Source organism: Anopheles bellator, chromosome 2 (assembly GCF_943735745.2).
Source record: "Anopheles bellator chromosome 2, idAnoBellAS_SP24_06.2, whole genome shotgun sequence".
In the NCBI taxonomy this organism is placed as follows: Eukaryota; Metazoa; Arthropoda; class Insecta; order Diptera; family Culicidae; genus Anopheles; species Anopheles bellator.
In genome coordinates, this window is record NC_071286.1 from 63968991 (window position 1) to 63991354 (window position 22364).

Consider the following 22364-nt stretch of genomic DNA (forward strand, 5'->3'; position numbering starts at 1 on the left):
AATTGTTTTTGATTTAAGATTTTGATTATCGATCGGCAAGTAATAATGCACTTTTTACTGGCGCTTTGGTTTGACAGTAACCAGCCTTAAAGAGACGAATGTTAGGCCACTATAGCTCAAAGTCTCTATAAAACAAAAGAAAAAAAAAGTTACCAGCCAGGTACTACGTGCAAAATTGAGAGACGTGATCGACCATGTGGTTCCAAGGATTTGGCGACCGTATAAAAGGATCAAAGTATTGCAGTAAAATCACTGCTTGCGAGAGAGAGGATCAGTTGTACCTGTTTAGCGGCTCTAGTAACGAAGTGAGAGAAAGAGAGGGCAAGTCGTGCTGAGAGCGAGAGCGAGGATCTCCAGTGAAGAGAGAAACCGAATACGTGTGTAGGGTTGGCTCGGAACTCGTTTATTGGCTCGCTATTGGATCGCTACAAGTGATCGTACAGTGGAAGATCCGTTCGCAAAGTCGTGCGGTCTGTCGATCGGTCAACAACGGACGTGGAACGGGAGACACGCAGTGTGAAATTTGCGCCGAATCGCATCGAACTGTTCTAATCTAGGGCCAAACGCGGGGAAAATAGGATCCTTCCCCATTCAACAGTGGCCTGTGTGCAATCAGATTCAGGTGAACTTCTGCCGGGAACGCGTGCGTGAACTTGTGTGTCTGCGGCAGAGATAGTGCGTGTCGTTTTGGCCAAAAAATGACCAACGACGGGGTATCGTCGCTGCGAAAGGTGCTGGTGATCGGTTCGGGCGGCCGTGAGCATGCGATATGTTGGAAGCTGTCGCGTAGTGAGCGAGTTAGCACGGTGTTCGCTCTGCCCGGAAGCCCTGGGATTGCCGCGATCCCCAAAGTGCAGCGGCTGACCGAAGTGAATGCGAAGGATTTCACGGTTAGTTTCCTATCCCTCGTTCCTCGATGCACCAATCGAAACATTATTTATTGTTTACCTTACAGGCCATCGTCCGTTGGTGTAAGGAGAGCGAGATCGATTTGGTCGCAGTCGGACCAGAAGACCCGTTGGCCGAAGGCCTAGGTGATGAGCTGCGAAAGGCGAATGTACGATGCTTTGGACCTGGAAAGCGCGGAGCGCGAATCGAAGCGGACAAGAACTGGTCCAAGGATTTTATGCATCGGCACGACATTCCGACCGCCCGGTATGCTTCGTTCACGGAAGCTGCCCCAGCCAAAGCGTTCATCCGCTCAGCACCGTACGCGGCACTCGTCGTCAAGGCGAGTGGTCTGGCCGCCGGCAAGGGTGTGATCGTGGCAGACACGGTCGAGGAGGCGTGTGCGGCCGTTGACGAAATTTTGGGTGACCGCCGGTTCGGAACGGCCGGCGAAGTAGTTGTCGTGGAGGAACGATTGACTGGCGAAGAGGTGTCGGTTCTGGCGTTCGTGGATTCGCGAACCGTGCGCGTTATGCTGCCGGCACAAGATCATAAGCGACTGCGCGATCAGGACCTTGGACCTAACACGGGCGGCATGGGAGCGTACTGCCCGTGTCCTCTCATAAAATCGGATGAACTGGAACTGGTCGTGCAGGAAGTGCTACAAAGAGCCGTCGACGGATTGCGCAAAGAAGGAATCGCGTACCACGGTAAGGCTGGAAGCACCTTTTACTATATTATGTCTCTTCCTTCAGCACGCAGTACTTTGAGCAGGCGTGTAACAGTTTTGCTCTTGCTCTAAACCTGTTTTTTATGTTGGCCAAGGCCGGCCCGTGAAAACATCCAGTCCTTCCAATGAAGTCGCATCTCTCGATGCGTTAGTTGCATGCCTATCTGGCTGTTGCCAGTGAGTGGAAACGAATCGGGGTGATAAGCGGCTCTGGGGGGCTCTCGAGAGGTCAGTCGATCAGTTGTGAGAATGAAAACCAACAAACTCATACAACTTCGCCCCATGAGCGAACCTATCGGTTTCGTCGAACGTCACCGAGACTGTTACCCGTAGCGGGGATCGGTTGATCGATGACGTAGAGTCTTGTGAATCCTTTATTTTTGTTTTTCGTAGCTGATAAGCAGAGATTTGATCAATCGCTCGATCGCTGTTGGTAGTAACAGTAGAATGTCATGTTTGTCGCTGCCCAATTCTCGTTACGTTTGTTTGTTTGCTTGTTTTCGTCCCTTGGAGATTGCGTGTTCAGTATGATCACGGTTCCAGCGTCTTGAAGGCCACTCTTATTCTGTTAACGCCGTGTACATTCTTGTTCTCTCGAAGGCGTCCTTTACGCTGGCATGATGCTAACACCGGATGGTCCGAAAACGTTGGAGTTTAACTGTCGCTTCGGTGATCCGGAAACTCAGGTCATCCTGCCACTCCTCAAGTCAGATCTGTACGACGTGATGGAGGCTACATGCGAGGGACGGTTGCACGAAGTGCAGCTTCAATTCCGGCCAGCCACCAGTGCGGTTGGGGTAGTGATGGCAAGCAAGGGCTATCCGGAAACCTCCACCAAAGGTTGCGTCATCAAAGGTTTGTAACTGACATTTTCCTGACTGATGGCGAAGTTCTTCGCAATTTTCATGATTAATTGCTTCTTCTTTTTCCATCATGCAGGTCTTGATGAGGTAGCGTCTCGCCCGGAACATCTGGTGTTTCACAGCGGAGTAACGTTGAATGGTCGGGATCAGTTTGTCACTAACGGGGGACGCGTACTCATTAGCGTCGTGCTCGATAGTGACCTTAAGAAGGCTGCTGCACTGGCCACGGCCGCTTGCAGCACGATTCAGTTCGAAGGCTCGCAACACCGACGGGACATTGCACAGAAGGCGTTCAAACAGTAAATGTTTCCTTTGTTCCATTATCGAACGTTATCGCATTTGATTGTTTGCGGCCAGCAGTGGTTTCAAAATTCAAATAAACCATTCGCTCTCTAGCGGCGGAAATCGGATTGCCACTATCTCTGACATTTATTTTGCATTTTGTAAGGATTTTACGAATGTCGGACTCATTGCATGTGGTTCAGTGTAGAAAAAATATCCACTTAACGTTAATGTGGCACCCAGGATAGATTGTGGAATATTTCGGCTCTACTTACATGACTGGCACCTTATTGCATCATCAAAAATGGGGCAATGAAAACGTAAACGCTTCCTAATCCTCGTTCTTTTTTCGTTACAGTCTAAATCTTTCATACAAAGCCAGTGGCGTTGATATTGATGCTGGCGATGCACTCGTGCAGCGCATTAAACCGTTGGCCCGTGGAACCAACCGTCCTGGCGTGGTCGGTGGGCTTGGCGGTTTTGGTGGCCTCTTTCGATTGAACGACGTAAGTTGCCAGCTTTTCTTTTCAAACGATTGATTGGAAGCGATTTGTTACTCAATTTCTCCGCACGTTTTGCTAGGTAACGTATACCGACCGCACGGGTAAGGAGGTACGATATAGCGATCCGGTCCTTGTCCAGGGAACGGATGGTGTCGGAACCAAACTGAAGTTGGCCGAAGCCCTAAACTGCTGGGACACGATCGGCGTTGATCTAGTGGCCATGTGCGCGAACGATGTGCTGTGCGCCGGAGCAGAACCGTTGGCCTTCCTCGATTACATCGCTTGCGGTCGCCTCGAGGTCCCTACGGCTGCAATGATCGTGAAGGGGATAGCCGAAGGATGTCGTGAAACACGGTGCGCTCTGCTTGGCGGAGAAACCGCCGAAATGCCTTCGATGTACGCCCCCGGCAAGTACGATTTGGCCGGTTACTGTGTCGGAGTGGCCGAGCACGATCAGCTCCTCCCTCGGACTGATCGCATCCGCGTAGGAGATCTCGTCGTGGGACTTCCGTCCAGCGGGGTGCACAGCAATGGGTTCAGTTTGGTGAACCACATCCTCGAACGCACGGGCACGAAATTGACCGATGTGGCGCCGTTTGCAGAAGATGGCTGCAGCAGGTTCGGTGACGAGCTGCTCACTCCAACACGCCTCTACGTCGCACCGGTGCTTCCACTTCTACGCCAGAGTGAAGAAACGATCAGGGCGCTTGCACACATTACCGGAGGTGGCTTGATTGAGAACGTGCCGCGCGTTCTTCCGTCTGGCCTGGCCGTGGAGGTGAACTTCGATGGCGTGAAAATTCCTCCCATCTTTGGGTGGCTTGCGGCGAAAGGCAATGTTAGTGAGCGGGAAATGCTGCGTACGTTCAACTGCGGTATCGGAATGGTGGTGATCCTGGCGGGAGATGATCAATCATGGCGATCACATCTGCAGCATCACGGAGCGGTAATGCTGGGTAAGGTTGTTCGCCGATCGTCACCAACCAGCGAGCAAGTGATCGTGAGCAATTTCACGGAAGCGATCGACCGAGTTGCTGCTCCGTATCGTTCGCAAATGGTGGCAAGCGGCCGACGGACCACTTCTGGTGCGCCGACTGAAACATCGTACAAAGACAGTGGTGTCGATATTGGGGCCGGAGATGAGCTTGTTCGGCGCATCAAACCGTTCGCGAAATCCACCAACCGGCCTGGTGTCATGGGAGGACTTGGTGGCTTTGGAGGACTTTTTCGATTACGTGATGCCGTCGGAGATCAGATGACCGACCCGATACTGGTGCTCGGGACGGACGGTGTAGGGACGAAGCTGAAGATCGCCCAGGAAGCGCACACTCACCACACAATCGGAATCGATCTGGTGGCTATGTGTGTGAACGATATCATCTGCAACGGTGCCGATCCGTGCTCATTCCTAGATTACTATGCCTGCGGACGGCTCGATGTGCCGGTGGCTGAAAAGGTGGTGCAGGGGATTGCCGAAGGATGCCGCCAGGCTGGTAGTGCCCTACTCGGTGGAGAAACGGCCGAAATGCCTGGAATGTACGCTCCGGGAGTTTACGATTTAGCTGGCTTTTCCCTCGGAGTGGTCGATGGGAGCAAGTTGCTACCACGGATCGATAGCGTACGGCCCGGAGACGTTCTGATCGGGTTGCCGTCGAGTGGTGTGCATAGTAATGGGTTCAGTTTAGTGCACAAAATTCTGGACTACGCCGGGGTAACGTATCGCGACGTTGCGCCGTTCAGTGCGACGGGAAGAACGTTCGCCGAAGAGTTGCTCGTGCCGACCAAGATCTATGTGCGAGAGTTGCAACCCTTGCTGGCCCGGGGACACGTGAAAGCACTGGCACACATCACGGGAGGTGGTTTCACGGAAAACATACCACGCGTGTTGCCCGCGGAACTGGCCGCGTTTCTGAACCTCGCGGATCTGCACATTTCACCTCTCTTCGGTTGGCTATCGCGTGCCGGGAATGTTCGAGCCGACGAAATGCTACGAACGTTCAACTGTGGCATCGGAATGGTGCTGGTGGTAGCACAGGAACACGAGCAAACCGTTCTCGGTGAGCTACGCCCGGTCGGTGGACAATCGCTGGGAACGGTGGTGAAGCGCGATTCGGCTACTGGAGCGCGTGTTATCGTGCGTGACTTTGAACAGGGTCTTCTGACGGCCCAACGGTCCTGCACGTTGCCAAAGAAGCGTATCGCTGTACTCATCTCTGGTACCGGAAGCAACCTGCAGGCACTGATCGATGCCACGCGTACAACTGCGGCGGGCATTCGAGGCGAGATCGTGTTGGTGGTTTCGAACAAACCGGGCGTCCTGGGACTCGAACGGGCAGCGAAGGCCAACATTCCCTCGGCAGTGATCCATCACAAGGACTTCGCTAGCCGAGAGCAGTTCGATGAGGCAGTTTCGGATGCGTTGCAAGAGGCTCGTGTCGATCTTGTGTGTCTCGCCGGATTTATGCGCATCCTTTCGAGCGGCTTTGTCCGACGATGGGCTGGTCGGCTGATCAACATTCATCCGGCGTTACTTCCGAAGCATAAAGGAACCCATGCACAACGACAGGCCTTGGCAGCGGGCGATCTAGAGTCGGGCTGCACGGTACACTTCGTGGACGAAGGAGTAGACACCGGCGCTATCATCCTTCAGGAACGCGTGCCAGTTTTGCCAGGCGATACGGAAGAAACGCTCACGGAGCGAATTCACCGGGCGGAGCACATTGCGTACCCGCGAGCATTGCGTTTGGTCGCTAACGGCCTTATGAAATAGGGGATCGATCGTAACACGAATGCCACAGTCAGTTAGCGCGCTGTTATTTTATCTTAGCTTTTGTTACTCACTGATTCATCTACTCACTCGTTACTCACTCGTTACATCTACTCACAATGAATGACCAAACAATGAACCAATAAATCCTAGAAGACTAGACTTATTTTCGGGTGTTTTGCTTTGGGTGCTGCTTGCAGATGGTCTTTCTATTTCCTCTCGTCGGGGACGGTTAGGAAGGGGAGAACTGGACGCGCTGCTATCGGGCGCCTTCTCGAGAAGTTCTCTAGCGAGTCGGTCCAGATCGAGGCGTACCATCTGTTTGTTCAGTATCGGTACGATCAAGTTGAACTTATCGATCATTTTATTGATTTGCTCGGCAGCATACCGGTGCTCTTCGAGCACCTTTTCCCACCGTTGCACCTCTTGTACGGTGAGCGGAAGTGGCCCTAGCTTAGCGCGCGCACTATGGAGCGCCCCACGTAACGTTGCCACCGCCCCTCGTACGTCTTTGTGCAGGGTAATCCATTCGGGGCTAAACCCATTGTCGAGCAAAATTTTGTTAATTTTATGGGTGGTGAAGTCGACGTAGGGATTTTGGGACTGATGGTCGGGAAGTGGCTTACCAAAGCCGGAAAGGTTGCTAAAGTCGCCACGCGACATCGCTTCCAGGATCTGATCTTCCACAACGCGATCGAAGCCGTATTTGGTTTTGATTTCGTGCTTCTTAAAGTAGTCCCCTTTACGCATGAGTGCCGTTTCCGATGCTTGCGCTTTCGAGAGTCGATGCTCGAGGACCCGTTCCTGGGCCTTCTGTGCCCGGGCGGCTTGGTATTGCTTTTGGCGCTGGGCAGGCGTTCCGAAGCCGATGCCATCGAAGCTAAGGTACTGTCGATGCTGCGGGGCCGTGTGGCGAATGTCGTAAACCTTCACCTGCTCGTGTAAGTCCTCGGCGATACCGCGCCTTGCTTTGGCAAACTTTTCTTGAAGAATACGAAACGCTCCGTCGACTTCGGCAAACCGATCAGCGCTCGCATCCGGATGTCCGCTGTCTGGGTGCAGTTTTTTGACGAGGGATAAATAAGCCTGCCGTACCGTGTTCTGGTCGGATTGCTCGGTAACACCGAGTAACTGGTAGCATTTCTTCAGCCGAGGAAAGGAATAAAATAAGTCAAACTGTCTTGCGCCCAGTTAAGGACGACTACTTACGTTATATAATTCACCTCGTCGTGTGTGAGTAAAACGAAGACAAATTATCCTCACGTTGAGTTGATTAAAAACATTGGCACGGTTTGCAAACATTTCGCACAACATACAGGAATACAGGATCTTACAAATGAAAAATAAATTCGGAATAGATGAAAGGGGCACAAGAAATGTAAGAGAAAAAAACTTTCGGCGAAATCAAAACAAACAAACCGGTACAGTGACCTTGAACACGGATCACAGCAACAGCACACGAATAATCGATGCAAACGATAAAAAGCTGAAATAAATAAATGAAGTAACGGTTAAAAGTACTCTTCGTCATCTATTTCTTTGAGGTTAGATAACTAAATTTACCTTTGTTTTAATGTAATGTCCAAATTCCCATTGAAATACTGTTGCTGAAATGGTAGAAATGGGGTGAACCTATCATAACAAAAATCAGCTGACAGCGGTGAGTGTGAGAACGAACCGGTTCACGGGTTCGATTTTGTCACTTGCTCTCACCAATCCGGTTGAAGGTATAAATCAAACACAGTGTGAATTGCGTGCATGAATTTCAATGAAAAAATGGAAATTGGGCATAAATTTTGTTGTTGCTGCCCCCTTTGCCAGCCAACTATTCTTGGCAAAGGTAAAACGTTATCAAGAAAACCTAGCCTCTTCTCACAGGCCGTTTTCTCACCATTTTGAACCGTTTCGAGCGTTTGACGTGTACGCAATGTATGTATTTTCCTCGCATTACGACGTACGCGCGAGTGTGCGTGTCAGCCCCGTGCTCGACACGACAATCGAAAACCATCCAGCGACAGAGGCAGCGAACACTAAGCGACGAGTCCACGTTCGCTCGGGGATTTTCTGTACAACAAAGTGAAGTCACCAAAACTGCTGCGTGTGCTCTTTGCGGAAGGATTGGTCAACTAGCGGAACCACGGAGCGGAAGCATTCCGGCTTTGTGGTAACCCAACCCATTAGCGAGTAGGGTGCGCGACAAATCCACATCGGAAGCTGCGTCCAGAGTCCAGCACAGCACAGATTGCGGCGGTGTGTTGTGCCAGGGGACACGATGGCAGAAAAGCGACGAGCGAAGAAGCGGAAGGATGTAAGTTCCGAGTTGCCCTCTCTGGTGAGGTCAAGGGGTTTTCGTCTGATACTGTGATAAGCCTGGTGACGCACCTCTCCAAGCAACAAGGATGTTTTTGCGTGCTCTCGTGGTTGCGTGTGTGTGGGTGGGTGTGTGCAATTGCGCTTTGTGGCATTAGCAAACTTCACGGTCGCGGCTCTAACGGCGAAGAAAGTATTTGTTCCCCCGTTTACGCAGCCCGTTAGCTGGGCACCTTCTTGGAATACCACTAATTGGTACGGTGTACGGCGCGTCCACGTCGATGGGTGTGATATGTGCAGGTTGTTACGGAACCATCATCATTTGCACCGCCGTCCCCTCGCCATTCCGGTTTCCGGTCCACGGCATATGGATATGGAACGACGTAGAAAGAACGCCACGGTGCGTCGAGAAAAAAGAGGTCACTGTCTCGGTCGGTTGCGGTTGAGCGAGTGAGCGAGCGAGCAAGCGATAGTGGCCGTACAATGGGAATGCCTACGTCTAAGGCGTGTGTGAGCAGGAGAAAACAAGGCAGGCGATGATCACCTGAACAAATAGCTCATAAGAAACAGGATAGAAGTAGGCGATGGCGCGCAGATTTCATGCTGTACTGCTTCCATGTGCTTGCGTCCCATGGCCGCAAAGGGTGTGTGCCTGAGTTTCTATTTATTATGTTTATGCTAAACCTCCCGCAGGAATACACGGGTCCCGGCGGAGCGGATCCCGAGATCGAGAAGGCTACCAAAGAGGAGTACAAGGTCGCGAAATGGCTCAAGTCGAACGTGCCGACCAAGAAGACCAAATTTCTGAATCACAACGTGGAATACTTCTCCGGTAGGGTGCCGCTTGGGGTCCGTGGGCACGAGCTGGACTGACTTGTGGTTTGTTTTCTTTATTTGCAGCAATCAAAGCGATCGACGCACTGTTGGCGTCAAAGTTTGCGCAAGGGGACAACTGTCTGTTTCCGCACCGCCAGGCAGTGATCGATTTCATGGGCGATATGTTGTTTCACAAGTTTTTTCACCGCGCCCGAAAGGTACCCGTAAGCGAGCAGGAGCTCCGCGGCAGCAAGGGTAACAAGAAGCAAACGTGGGTCGAATCGGCACCGAAGGACGAACGCGGTACGGACGCCGAAAGTAGTCATGCCGAGGGTGGTAAAGGGGTCGGGGCGGCCTCGGAGGTGGCCGACGCCAAGCGAAAGCGTAAGATCCGATTGGAGATGCACCCGGAGCAGCTGTTTATTGATGGACACGAGGCGTACGTTTGGCTGTACGATCCGATTCCGATGCACTACTGGATCTTCGGGGCATTGCTTGTGGTCGGCGCGATCGTGATCTGTCTGTTTCCGTTGTGGCCACCGCTGCTCCGGAAGGGTGTCTACTATCTGAGCATTGCGGCGGCCGGCTTTCTGGTATTCATTCTCGGTCTGGTTGTGCTGCGTTGCATCATTTTCTGCTTGGTTTGGGTTGCCACTGGTGGCAAGCATCATTTCTGGTTGCTGCCGAATTTGACCGAGGATGTCGGATTCTTTGCGTCCTTCTGGCCACTGTACAATGTGAGTATTCAATGGAGCAACGTGCGACACTTGCGGAGGATCTAACGCACTCTTCGCGTGTCTTTCTTTCGATCTGGTGCAGCATGAGTACAAAGATGGCCAAGCTGGCAGTGAAAAGGGTAAAAAGTCCAAAAAGCGAAAACAGAAAGACAAGGACAGTGGTGGGGAAGAGGAAACGAACGGAACTTCCGTACCACCCACCATCGACGAGGTGAAAGAACGTGACGCGGACACGGCGAAGGTAGTCTCCCAAAAGTTACCCACCGAAACCGAAGGATTAAGGCAGCGCGGCAAGCAAACCCCACCGGAACAGCGAGAACCAACGGTAGCGGCGACAGTGACGAGCGTGGCCGAGGTGCTCGAGGAGGAGCAAAATGACGAGGAAAAAAAGTGAGTTTTAGGGTGAAACAATTGTGGCCAAATCATGTGCTGTTTTGTACAAAACACTGTGTGGCGCTTTCTGTAACCCTCGTCTAGCTCTTTTTTGTTTTCTATTTGCTTGCTACGGATGTTATTGGCAGTAGTTTACTCACCATTAGACTCCAGGAAAATGAGAACTACATTACAAAATGATTTCATAGTCTTCAGTAACATTGGCCGCTTTATTTTAGTCGAGTTTGGAGGTTCAGTTAAGTTCGCTTTTATTAAAATGATTTTGTTTCAAATTATTTGCATTGCTCTGCGGTGCCTTTACTTTTCCCTACGCTTTCATGCTTTCTAACTACTCCGAGTATAATTGTGAGAAGAAAATATGCTATAAATGAACAAAACTTCCAAACATCTACAATATTTCAGCTCTACGACACCTTCGGAAAGTGATTCGGAAGGATCACAGCGCTCTTCCACGGGGAAAGATTTTGAGATGGTGGAACCAGATGAGATGGCGGACACCGCGTAATCAGTGACGCATTTGGAAACGCGTAGAATGATTTTACAAACAAGCGAACCGTACGACTAGCCCCGCACGTCCCGCAGACAAGCATACAACAAATCATACAGGCTCATCCTTCACCTTCAGAAGTCTGTTACTGGACGATGGTTGCCAGTGATAGTCCCTAAACGACGGCCATTCGCATTCGAAACAAATTACCACCACGAATCAGCATGCTAATTTTTCTTATAGTTTTATTCCCGGGAACGCTGCATTCTAATCTGACTCTTGTTTGGCTGTTATTCGACTGCAACAAACGGCCCATTATAAAGCGTATCAAAACTGAGCGCGAAAGAAGTGATAGCGTTCGTTACAAAATTGAATACCTTTCTTGTGGCCATTCGTAACGCTTATCGGGTTACCGACAGTTGCGAATTGATAACGAAGGAAGGCCATGCGGACGTGGGCTCTACCCGTGCTCTAGGGGGTTTTGCATTTGCATTACGATTTGCAGTGGAACACCAACCAATAGTTAACGCCATCAAAACAACTCCACTCTAATGGACAGATTTACGTATGTGGTAACAACTTAGACATAAACCTTTTACACGATCTTGACAATGTGTGAACTTGAATTGGTCATTCCGGGAACGGGCAAATGGAAACCAATATCGGTTCTAGTTCTTCGCTCGCAATCCACATGTCTGAATCTCGCCGTTATCTGTCCGCTAATGTGCGCTTGGCTCGGGAATACGATCATCAAATCCATTAAAAGAAACAAACAAAACAGGAACGTGCTGCATAGAAAGTATCGCAGAAGCACAGTCAAACGCCAAAAACGGTTCCTTCCTATTTTCTACTCCGTGTGCGAATGACGACGACGACGATCGGCTTGGTGGCAATCGTTTGAAGCGTCCGTGCTAACGTGCAGTGCGCGTGCAATGTATTACGATGGTAGGAGGTTTTGCTTTTTTATTTATATGCTAAAGGAACACCTTTCTCCGCAACATAATTTATAACCCACAGATTGTAGCGCAATTTGTTATTCCCTCCCAGGCGGCGAGACCCGGTGAGCGCCACCCAGAATACCCAGCTAGATTCACTAGTATAGTTTACGCTCCGCACTGCAGTGGAGCCTTTGTGCTGGTAGAAAACAAAAAATCCATCATTTTCAAATGACAAAATTAACAACAGGAGAAACATTATCAGTAAAAGCAAAAAAGGTTTAACAAAAACATCAAAACTAAGTGCAAACGTTTAGTGCAAGAGATTTTGGGATAGAAGAGGATGTAGAGATTCGACGAATGGGTTTTTGTAGTGTGCCAGTTAGGTACGGTTATATTCAATAAACTTTATACGTACGAAAACAAACTTGCGTTAGTTCTTATTTTCTTTCTTCTCTTTATTCTACAAACAAACTAAGCTCACCGATTGCGATAGTATCTCAATAGTACTGTGTGGTCTCGAATGGATCGTGCCAAACGTGTGTCACCGCTTCACCAATTTCAACGTCGTCCGGCCACATACCACACGAGTCGCAGGGTGAAGAAGTAAAGAATTTCCACCATTCCGAGCACGCTGAATCCGAGAAAAAATCCAGCTGTTCCTCCGATAGACACTGCAACGACCGAAAACAATGCGAGGCCGATCCAGTATGATTGAATAGTGGCAAGTACCAAAATGGATTAATGGACACGCTCAACTTTCCGACGTACCCAGTAGATCGGTGAAGGTAAACAGCAGCTGGCGGCTGAAGCGAACCAAAGGGTACCGCTTCATGACGACCAATCCACCGATGCTGCCGATGAGCTTCTGCGTTTCCTTCAGAACCTGCAAAACGTTCAGAGCGAGGTGAAAGGTGTTTGCTACGGCTGGACACGTGTTGATTTAGCAAATGGCAAACCGATTCGCCACTGTGCCGTTCCGACCACCGACCGCAAGACGCGCGTGTCGTCTCACCTGGCGATTTTCAATGATAACCTTCGAACCCACACAGTTCTGCTCGCAGTAACACGGAATGCCCTTCTGGTCGTTGTTGTCCTGTTTGAACTCAAGGAACAATTTTTGGTGCCGTGGAAAGCATCGTATCAGCTGCTTGTAGTGGCAGACGGGTTTCGCGTTCGGGCCGGCTGGTGAGAAAGGGAGATGCGCTCGAATGCTGCGTCTGCGTGCCCGGTGGAGACGCCCGGTACTTGGTGCACTTACCCGGATTGGGATAGAAGTGCGGTATGCAGCCGCACAGTTTGAACGCCAGGGTGATGCGACACTCCTGCTGGCAAATGCCCTGCGTGTAGATGGAGTAATGCGTTAGGTTCGACTCGTCCGTGAAGCGGCAGCCTCGTTGCGAGATGGACGTTTCCCTAATGGGATGCCCCGGAATCCAGACGAAGTGGTGTCAAACAAGTTGAGGTAACTCTAATTTTGCCAAACTTACGCCTTAAAGTCCTTAGTGGTGACCAGTTCAATGGAAAACGTTTCAAACTCCTGCGCGTCGTTGCTGAGTGGCTGAAAGTTGGCAATGTTGGGCGTATCGTAGGGACTGTGGTAGAAGATCTGTCCGCACAATAAAGAGAAACGAGGGGCGAGTTCGTTTAAATGAGAAGGGAAACGTAATCCCTGCTGCTGTTTGTGATGCCATCGATCGTTCGCTGCCACAAGGTCAATGTTCAAAGCGCCCTGGGCATCATTTAACATTGTTCAATGGCCGGTGACATGTTTACCATTAATTTACCGAAATGGGCGGCTCAAATCCGATGAAGCTGTACGTGATGTCACCGTCGAAAAGGTTCCCGAACCGGACGTCGTGCACGACGCGGGTCGAGTAGAATGCATCCGGCGGTTTCTGTCGGCCGACCAACAGCAGGCTAACGGGTGCCATACGGAGAAAGATCATAATTAATTAGCCAATTAGTTGGCACGCGAATCCACGTGCATACCTGGCGGTCAGGTTGGACGAAATGAAGCTGTTGGTGGTGTAACAGATGCCGTACTCGGTTAGCGTCTGCAGGGTGCGCAGATATTCCAGGTTGCTCTGCGTTCGAACGCGCAGTTCCGTGTCGTCGAGCCGGGACAGATCGCGCGTGAGGTTGTAGATCGTTTTCATATAGTTGTCGGGCTGTAGCTGCAACACTTCCAACACTCGCTGCCCCATTCGGTTCGCATGAAACATGAAACGGCTATGAATGAAGCAGGGCGACGGTGCACGACGGCAGCCTTACGTCTACGTTTTCGTTGTGATGGATGTTTTCAAAATTAAAGTACGACGAGTTTGCCAGTGACTCCAGGAACCGGAAGAACTCCATTTGATCGTTCTCGTCGGTGATACCGTTGATTCTGTTGACGGTAAACTCAATGAAGGATCGCTTCAGCGCTTCTCCGAATCTCCAAAGCTGCTCGCACTCACAGGCAGTAGCTGCGCAGAGACGGCTGATAGATGCGCTTCAGGGGGCAAATGGTGAGACTGGGCATGGACGTATTCCAGTAGTAATGATCCTTCTCGATGGCCACGACCGTGGCTTTGTGCTGGTAGCGGTCCCAGGAAACGAAGCTCAGCACCACGGAGAAGTACAGCGCGGCAGCGATCAATGCAAGCCAAAACAATCTGTTACTGTGTAGCAGCGGACAGGGGTCCTGAATTCTTACTTTTCCGTAGCATGCAGAACCGGTTTCCCCAAATGTGCCAATCCATGGACGGCACCTTGCTCGAGGAACAGCAACACGAAGGTGCTGACCGATCTGAACAACTGCAGGATCCAGCTGAACGGACCTTTCTGTTCCCGCTGGTCTTTGGCGCGTTTCACAGACTTCACGGCCCGGGGATGCCCTTTCTCAAAATGCATTTTTCGACAACCAATCGCACACAGTGCACACGAAACAATGAAGCCAGTGGCAACATTTCTCGACGTTACGACCATAGGACCAGAGGATGGCTTGCGTGCGTTGTCGTGATTGGAGATGCATTTAAAAAACAGGCTAAACCATTAAAACATAATTAACAACCCAATGCTTCAATTCGATTTGGATCACGGTGGTCAGTTTATCGTTTGCGTGACGGTGGTTAGGTGCACTTAGGCGGCACATTGACATTGAAATCACATTTGAACGCCATGCATACTTTACCACAACGGACCACTTTAGACCCCAATGGTCCTGAACTACTGCGAGACGTGACGCTCACCGAGTGCAGAGCAAACAACGACCGACAATTAACAACCGCGCGTGAAGATCGCGGCCATTGCGCTAATTATAGAGCTTGTCAGTGGCGACAGTTTTGCGAAAATGACGAACCTTCACTAGGACTGCTTAGGATTGATAACTTTTATTCAACATTCGTTCGGCTTTGATCGCTTCTCACGGAAGTATTCGTGGCGTCAGTGCGTCCCGAGCCCCCGAGTCGACGGCCCTACTCTTCATCCTCCGCCACTGGCTGCTTCGGTCGCTTGGCTGGACGTCTCCTCGATGGCCTCGAGGCGTTCGCCGGCGGCTTCGGTTTCGGCGTCGGTGGGTTCTCGAGCGCTTCCAGTTGCTCATCGGTCAGACGGTCCTTGTACCAGTCGGCGCTGGAATGGGGAGCGAGGGAAAGAGCATAGAAATCAGACAGTGCCCCCTTTGTTGCCGACCCCGGAAGTCGGTCGCTTACCAGTCCGGAACCTTCCGGGCCCACTCGCAGTGCTTGGCCTGATCGTCAAAGGCTTGCCCGAGCTTGCAGCCGTTCCGGCGGGGCGTTTCGCCGTTTATGCAGACGTAGAAGAACTGACAATCGTCCGGATCGGCGTACCGCGGATGGGTAGCCGCCTGTGTTTCGTTCACCTTCGGGCAGCTGAACTTGAACACGTCCTGCGACGTGCAGCCCTTCTTGTGGGCCTCATCGGGCCAGGTGCAGATGCCGGTCCGCTGATTGAACACCAGGCCCTCCGGGCACGTGATCATGTTGAACATACCGTCCACGCAGTAGTAGAACTTATCGCAGGCCCCGGTCTCGCTGGCAAAGTACCCGTTCTGGCGCGGACAGTGCTGCGATGGTTTCGGTGTTTCTGGTTGTCGTTTGTAAGAAGAACCAAAGCATGTTCAGCGCATTTACGGCGGGGGTGGGAATCTGGTGGGACTTACGGAACTTTGGCCGCTTGCTGCAGTCGATGTTGAACGGGAGGTCACACTTTTCCTGGTCCAGGTCGTAATCGTTGAACACCATCCCGTCCGGGCAGAGCTTCTCGGTGATCTGACCATCGCGACACTGGTAGTACTTGTCGCACTGCTCGGCATCGGCAAAGTACCCGTTCGGCTCCGGACAGTTCTCCGACAGTTCCGGGTCCGTTTCCGGGTCGGACGCCGCCACCTGAACCGGTCCCTTCTGTCGAACGGGGTTCCGCTCCGGGGCGCCAGAATCTACGGCCGGTTCCCGGTTGCGCACTGGCGGTCGCCGGTTGGTCTCATACTGCCTACGGAGCTGTGATTGTGCAGTGGCGAGCCCTATGTGCCGGAAGGTGAGTGGAAAAGTAGAATGTTGAATACTGGTAAATGTTTTCCCTTTACTTTTGAACTGTCACCGCGCGGTTTCGCGTTTGTTCGGTGGCCAAATTCGAAACACCACCGGTGTGCAAGTATCATAAATAGGTCCCAACCCGATCGCCGTCGCCAGCGTTCGGTGCGGCCATAAATCACCACCCCACCGTTTTTTTTCTTTGCTCTGGCTAGGATCTGGCACCGGCAAAAACCGTCGCGCAACCCACGTGCAATGCAAATGCCGTTTCTAAAAATATGGTTCCAACAGACGAGGCAGACGAGCGATGCAGTCGCGATTCCAGACTTGGCCCCGATCCAGCGGCAATGTAAAACGGGGCAAACGGGCCAGTGAACATGGAGCGTTTGGCTCGATCCTTGGGTACGGTCTACAGTCTTTTCCTTCAACAACATTTCACTTTCAATTAGCAGCCAGCCACATGTCGTGTGTCGTTAAACGGTTCTTGCATCGATTGGAGACATAAATATGAGCAGGTCCCAAGGGTCACGGTGCGACAGTTGTCACGCAAAATCACACGGCGCCGGTTTGTGCTCCTCTTGTGGAAGTCACGCTCTCAGTAGTGATACAAATTTAAAGAAGGTCCAAAAAGTGCGCGAAAAGATGCTTCAATGCAGTTCCTGTGAATGGTTTACGGTTGCGCCCGAAACATAAGTGCCCACTGGAATTGGCCAGTCACTCGGCAGAGAACGGCTTCAAAATCACCTCCTGGCAATTATATTCGCAGTAAGCAGAAAAAAAGTAAGTTGCATAAATCACAAATCATCCCCCTTCGTGGCTGGTTTTTGCCATTGCACCGCTCCGGCATCTCCTTATGTGGCCGGTGCAATTCACCTTTTGATCAATGACAAAAGGACGAACCTGACGAAATGATATAAAATAAAAACGGTTAACCAGTGACGGCTCATCAACCGCTCAACTTGACAGCGAACATCGACATCGCCGTCCATCATTATCCGCCGTGGTCGACCACTGACTGACCGCAGACGGGTTGTCGGTTTCGTTCCTGTTGCAACGAATTGGCCACCGGCTGCCCATGAACTTTAGTTTCACCGTGAGAAAAGATCGTCACAATATGTTTGTACGTGTTCGTGTTTCCCTTTAAGGGATCAGAGCTTAAGATCAGGTTGGCACACGTTTCCAATGGTAAACTTGGATTGGTGCCAGTACATTTTATGTTGATCGGTCCTGCCGAAACAAGGTAGCCACTGCGACGAGAGTCCAGGAGGGTGGCAAACAAATGTGATTAATCGTGAGCCATATTGCGTGAGAAACGGTGACCTTGCGCCACGCTGTTTAATGGTGAACAAGCGCCGGAACATGTGCTTGATCTGCTGGGCTCGAAAATCGCCACGGCCACGGTGATAAGCGCGCGGTGCGATGACTATGGCTACCGTGACTGTTTTTGCGGCCGCCTCCGGGGACGGTTGCGAAAAAGTTGTTTTCTTCGAGTGGCAAAGAGGTTGATAGAGAGGTTGATACGTCTGAATAATGCATGAACGGCGAGCGGAACAACCTGTTCCGTTTTGTTTTATATTAAAGCCCCACTTTTGGCCCCTTTTAGGCGCCGACGGAATCCTTTCTCGCCATCCGCGATACATCAGCCCCTCCTCCTTGACCTTATCGTGTCGGGTGCATTCGCATGAAATTTTGTATGATCAATGCCTAGCCGGTTGAGCCGGGCAGGCGTCAGTGAGTCTTCCACAGGAGGGCCGCAATAAAAAAAAAACGCCCGAAAGCCAGGGCACGAGCTGGGCGCACACGTGGCATACAAAAACAGGCTATTCATGTGAGACCTAGCGCAAGTGGTTGCTTCAGTGCCCCTGAAAATGAGTAACTACGAACGGCGCGGGTCCGCAAAGGAATCATAAGACGGAACGAAATTAGAACCGTTTGCCAAACCAAAGCGCCACAAATGAATTAATTAGGTGGACGAAGCCGAGAGGGCGAGAGAGAGAGAGAAAGGCGCGTAAATCTCGCGACCACACAGTTCTTCCTCCCCGTTTCGGCCATTCGGCTCTGTAATTTGATTCATATTCTTGCCTTGCTACGCACACTATTTAAGCTTCAACGAACCGCGAAAACCCATCTTTATTTAATCAGGAGCCGCGCACACGCTCGCTCGCTCGCTCGCTCGGAAGATTTAGTGGTCCGGTCCGGATTCGGCGGCGCCTTTCCTACGCGAGGCCCGCAACTCCCGCCAACTACGTAATGGTGATAGTTGGAAATTAAGCATCTTAAGTGACCACATCTACATTCGATCGTGCCCTTTTGAACTGTGCCGGCTGAACGGTTCGGCCAAAAATGCCAAAGCTGCTGCTGCTGCTGCTCAATCAAAGTACTCGCGTTATCATTGCCGAGTACGGGTCGTGTGGTAATCAAACGACGGCATCACGTTCGACTCAAGAACGCTGCGCAGAACGATAGTGGCGGTGCGTCACAGTTCCAATGCGCCGTGAATGATTCGCTTGATTCAGTGATTCTCAGATTCCGTCTCCCGGTGCGGTGAGATACGAAGCGTGAGCCGACCGTGAGCCGAAATATGCCGGGTGAGAGAGTTAATGCGCGATCGTGCGCGCGAGAGCGAGAGAGAGAGAGAGCGATAGTGCGTGTGGAGAAAGGATACGCCGCCGCCGTGGGGTTCGTGTTCGTCGTCGTGTTCGCCGGCCGTGGCGCGCTAGTCGCGATTTTGACTCCCGAGCGATTAAAGCGACGTGATTTGTGCTCCGTGCGCGTGCCAAGAAGTGCTGCTCGTTATGACGCCGTTATCCTTGACGCTGCGTCAGTGATGTCTAATGATGGCGCACGCTAACAAAGAGTTGTCCTTCACCTTTTTCGCGTCGTCACCGCCGCGGTCGTCCTTACGGTGAACGAGTGAGTGCTCCTGCTCGCTGTTGCGCTGGTAGTGGTGGTGCGCGGTGCGGTTGTTCACATCGTTGTGTGTTGTTTGCCGAACGCTTCAGACGAGGTTAACGGTTTAACAATGGTCCTAGGGGACGATGAGCACCGGAGGGGGGCCTCATTAGTGCCATTTTGTTGACACCGAACGCAAGAGTCCAGGCGGAGTGTCCCGCTTAACCCCCCGTTTACATTGTGTACGTGTGCGAGAAGGTCGACATCTCAGGGCAGGGCGATAAATCTTTATTTTTATAAAGATCGAGCTCCGTGGCGATCGTGTGAAATCACGTTCGTTGGCGCGCTTCGATCCACTAATTAGCTCCCAATTGCCGGGTACGTGTCACGGGAGGGCAGATTAATTGGCCCCAAAATCACGCCGAGCGCGCGCGAAAAGAATCCGGCGGCCTCGTGAAACTTGGAAGAGGTCCGGGGTTAAGCGAAGGGTCCGGAGGAACCGAAACCAAATCGCCGAGACTCGAGATTGCGCTCCCGGGTGGGACGACCGGCTTGCGGTGTATTGTTGTATAGTTTACGGCACTTGACGTTTGTTGAGGTGATTAGTGCGCCCGGTTGGTGGCCCACACAGGACCCCGCGGTGCTGATTAGACGCAATGGCGCTTTCGTCTATTGTGCGGCGCTCGGCGTGAATCGTTTCGATAATTCCTTTTCGGACACCCAGACGCAGCCACTTCCATAGAAACCGGTCCGTGGATACGTGGCGGATGCACGTCACAGGCCAGCTATGATCATCCTGTCCATCATCATAGAAGTGCGAGATAGTGGCTGACCTGTTGTGTTGTGAGGCGACTCCAGCAGTAATTGGTCGAATGGCTGGAACTCTCACGAATGACTGCCAATGATGCTGTGGGGATGATGACGATGATGGGTTGAAAGCCAGAGTTACTGCCCGAGTTCGTGTTGCGCATGTCCGCGAAAAAAAAAGAAACGGGATGAAAACGAGAGTGCTGTGCGCTGGTGTCAGTCCTTCAACTGACTCCACTAATGCTGCTGGTGTGTAGTAGGCTCGTTCGGTCGGTGGTAAACGATGTTTCCGTAGCAGCATGCTGTGTGCGCGTAAACAACGGTGCCAGGCTGACCAGAAAGTTACCAGACTACATTCCGAGCCGTTGCTGGCAAGGATATGTGAGCCGTAGCTGTTGAAAGTGAGTTTCGAGGACCTTCCTTTTTCGTGTCAGTGTCTTTCGGGGAACCGTGAGTTTCCGTTCCGAACGCACTCCAAAGTGCCGTGTCCTAAAGTGTCCTTCTGGTCGCTAAAGTATGCTGTGCGGCAACATATGGAACGTGCAGGCTGGGCAGGATCTACTGTTACTCAAAACAGAAAAAAGTGGCACAAATCCTGTTCAATTGGCCTGTCAATTCGGTTGGTTGTACGACTCCGTTGCGTTTGTGTTTGTGTAGTGTGAGAGCGAGTCGACGCTTACTAAGACGAGCCTCCAGAACGAGTGAAAGGATGATGACGGTGGATATAGAAAAAGGCTCGTCGCTCGGTCGTCAGTGTGCGTGAGCGCGGAAAAGCGCGAAGAAAATTCAACAGGTTGAAGCAATATCGACCGACCGACCAAGCACTCCAGTTCGGACGCGTTTCTGGTTCCGCGTAGCTTATAGTGAGGTCCCCATCGCAGCGACTGTGACCTGGAAAAAGGATTTTCCTGCACGCGGGACGAGCCTGTAATCGGAATCCCTACGGTCCCCTAGGAAGGCTCTATTCCGCAGTCCCCGGTGTGTGCAGCGAAAGTGGAGCGGACATCCGTTCGATAAAGGACCCTTACTTGGCGGCAGGCTTTTGGGGGGGGGAGGGGCACGGGTAGCCGAGTTTAGCATATGTTCGGTGATGGCGCACCGGTGACCTACTAATACACTACTAGTTCCGTTCCGGCATTGATAAGCCTCTGCCGTGGTTCAATTTCCGGGCGTCGCAAACCAGAAATTGGTTTTCTGGTTTGGCCGGAACACAGCGACGCAATGGGCAAAACAGCGGTACGGGTAAATGGAAAAGTTAGAGGAAAGTTCACCATTCGGTTCTGTCCAACGTTGGCAACTGAAGGGGGGAGTCGCGATACTAATTTGCAATCGACGCCAACGGGCATTTCCATTAGCAAGGCCTAACCCTAAGGCTGTCTCATAGGCTGTCGCCAGCTTTTCGCCACGTTTCGCACGTGGCCGGCATTGCGTAACGCGGCGTTTGATCAGCTGGCGGTCGGCTGCCGGCACCGGCTACAAACGGCACCGGACATGTCAACAAATGTGCCAACAGGGATTCGATTATTGTTCCGAGTTGAAAGAGCACACCGTAAAACAGCTGTTCCGATGGGCGATTTCACCAGCCATTAGAGTGCGCGGAATTAAACGATGTTTTGTGCCGGTTCGTGGAGAATGGCCTAATTAGTGGACAGAGACCGCGTCTCCGCGAACTGGCAAAAATTGCTAATGCGCGCCCGGCAACGTGCTGTTGTTGTTGCGGTTGTTGACGGGATTGTTTCTTCGTTTCCCCACGTTTCTAGCAGCAGCAGGAGAGGCGGTGGGAGCAGCAGTGGTGGGGTGGTATTCCGGCACCGGTTCCAGTGAGTGCCAACGGTGGCGGCGACGGTGATAACGGAAAGCGAACCGCGGACACCACCAGCGAGGACCCCAAAGGGCTGCGAGAGCGAAAGAGACAGCGACAGACAGTTAGTGAGAGCGGTGAGAAGCGAGAGCGGTTCGGCGCGTAGTGAGCAGTGAGCAGTGAGCGGCGGTCGCAGAGCGTGAGCAAGTGAGCCTGCGATCGACCCCCCCGCGGGTTCACGCGGTTCTTTCGCTCACGCGGCGCAGTTATCGTTCGCAGGCGGACGGGTTGAGACCGCGCGAAATTGGCCGCCAATCATTCGCAGCAGCAGCCGCTCCGCTTTTCGCACACATTTCGCTCCAATTAGACGCACCATCGATGGCCGCACTGAAGGAGCTGCGGGGCGAGCGCGCGAGAAACGGCGAGAAAAGTGGCACACTTCCTCCGGTACTGGTGGGGGCGACGGTGGCGGCGGATCCGGTGAACGGCTACCTGCTGAGGCGAGACGCGGACGAAACGATGGGCGCCGGCAGCCAGCGGCCCTCGGCCCCGATCATTGTCGGAGGCCACGATGGCCACGACGCGGAAGCTTCCGGTCCGCTGCTCACAGCACCACCG

At 52.1% G+C, this 22364-nt stretch overlaps 6 protein-coding genes across 6 annotated transcripts in view; 3 read left to right on the forward strand and 3 right to left on the reverse strand.

Annotated features, from left to right (window-relative positions):
* The first annotated feature begins 493 nt into the window (after positions 1–493).
* Positions 494–6195, forward strand: LOC131211517 (trifunctional purine biosynthetic protein adenosine-3). The gene is made up of 6 exons (XM_058205017.1): positions 494–890; positions 956–1598; positions 2219–2473; positions 2558–2780; positions 3122–3269; positions 3346–6195. The coding sequence occupies exons 1-6, from the start codon at positions 699–701 to the stop codon at positions 6034–6036; spliced, it is 4152 nt and encodes a 1383-aa protein (XP_058061000.1). The 5' UTR covers positions 494–698; the 3' UTR covers positions 6037–6195.
* LOC131211520 (dnaJ homolog subfamily C member 28) lies at positions 5498–7637 on the reverse strand. Its single transcript, XM_058205019.1, has 4 exons — positions 7597–7637; positions 7453–7519; positions 7243–7362; positions 5498–7176 (listed from the first exon to the last, which is right to left on the reverse strand). The coding sequence occupies exons 3-4, from the start codon at positions 7345–7347 to the stop codon at positions 6148–6150; spliced, it is 1134 nt and encodes a 377-aa protein (XP_058061002.1). The 5' UTR covers positions 7348–7362; positions 7453–7519; positions 7597–7637; the 3' UTR covers positions 5498–6147.
* A 419-nt stretch (positions 7638–8056) lies between these two features.
* Positions 8057–12132, forward strand: LOC131211518 (translocation protein SEC62). Its single transcript, XM_058205018.1, has 5 exons — positions 8057–8341; positions 9037–9175; positions 9244–9896; positions 9979–10286; positions 10692–12132. The coding sequence occupies exons 1-5, from the start codon at positions 8306–8308 to the stop codon at positions 10792–10794; spliced, it is 1239 nt and encodes a 412-aa protein (XP_058061001.1). The 5' UTR covers positions 8057–8305; the 3' UTR covers positions 10795–12132.
* Positions 12133–12272: 140 nt separating this feature from the next.
* LOC131207860 (sodium channel protein Nach) lies at positions 12273–14606 on the reverse strand. Its single transcript, XM_058200493.1, has 10 exons — positions 14410–14606; positions 14171–14368; positions 13986–14100; positions 13704–13909; positions 13499–13631; positions 13202–13320; positions 12973–13127; positions 12727–12896; positions 12483–12597; positions 12273–12385 (listed from the first exon to the last, which is right to left on the reverse strand). Exons 1-10 carry the CDS (start codon positions 14604–14606, stop codon positions 12273–12275), a joined length of 1521 nt encoding a protein of 506 aa, XP_058056476.1.
* Positions 14607–15078: 472 nt separating this feature from the next.
* The window catches only part of LOC131211924 (protein obstructor-E), a 12230-nt gene continuing 4944 nt past the window's right edge, over positions 15079–22364 (reverse strand). Inside the window, exons 2-4 of the mRNA XM_058205610.1 lie at positions 15877–16236; positions 15407–15800; positions 15079–15326 (exon numbers count right to left, since the gene is read on the reverse strand). Of these exons, the coding sequence (XP_058061593.1) occupies positions 15170–15326; positions 15407–15800; positions 15877–16236 (911 nt within the window). The 3' untranslated portion in view covers positions 15079–15169. The remainder of the gene's footprint in view (positions 15327–15406; positions 15801–15876; positions 16237–22364) is intronic.
* Positions 22110–22364, forward strand: part of LOC131211394 (neprilysin-1-like) — a 3686-nt gene continuing 3431 nt past the window's right edge. The window contains exon 1 of the mRNA XM_058204836.1: positions 22110–22364. This exon is cut by the window's right edge and continues 430 nt beyond it. Within this exon, the coding sequence (XP_058060819.1) occupies positions 22125–22364 (240 nt within the window). The 5' untranslated portion in view covers positions 22110–22124.

Coding starts and splice junctions, on each gene's coding strand:
- LOC131211517 (XM_058205017.1), top strand. CDS start 699: ATGACCAACGACGGGGTATCGTCGCTGCGAAAGGTGCTGGTGATCGGT. Junction 891..955: donor TGAATGCGAAGGATTTCACG/GTTAGTTTCCTA, acceptor TTTACCTTACAG/GCCATCGTCCGTTGGTGTAA. Junction 1,599..2,218: donor AGAAGGAATCGCGTACCACG/GTAAGGCTGGAA, acceptor GTTCTCTCGAAG/GCGTCCTTTACGCTGGCATG.
- LOC131211520 (XM_058205019.1), bottom strand. CDS start 7,347: ATGTTGTGCGAAATGTTTGCAAACCGTGCCAATGTTTTTAATCAACTC. Junction 7,177..7,242: donor GACGAGGTGAATTATATAAC/GTAAGTAGTCGT, acceptor CCTCGGCTGAAG/AAATGCTACCAGTTACTCGG.
- LOC131211518 (XM_058205018.1), top strand. CDS start 8,306: ATGGCAGAAAAGCGACGAGCGAAGAAGCGGAAGGAT. Junction 9,897..9,978: donor CCTTCTGGCCACTGTACAAT/GTGAGTATTCAA, acceptor GATCTGGTGCAG/CATGAGTACAAAGATGGCCA. Junction 10,287..10,691: donor CAAAATGACGAGGAAAAAAA/GTGAGTTTTAGG, acceptor ACAATATTTCAG/CTCTACGACACCTTCGGAAA.
- LOC131207860 (XM_058200493.1), bottom strand. CDS start 14,606: ATGCATTTTGAGAAAGGGCATCCCCGGGCCGTGAAGTCTGTGAAACGC. Junction 13,128..13,201: donor ACCACTAAGGACTTTAAGGC/GTAAGTTTGGCA, acceptor GCATCCCATTAG/GGAAACGTCCATCTCGCAAC. Junction 12,897..12,972: donor GCACTTCTATCCCAATCCGG/GTAAGTGCACCA, acceptor CTTTCTCACCAG/CCGGCCCGAACGCGAAACCC.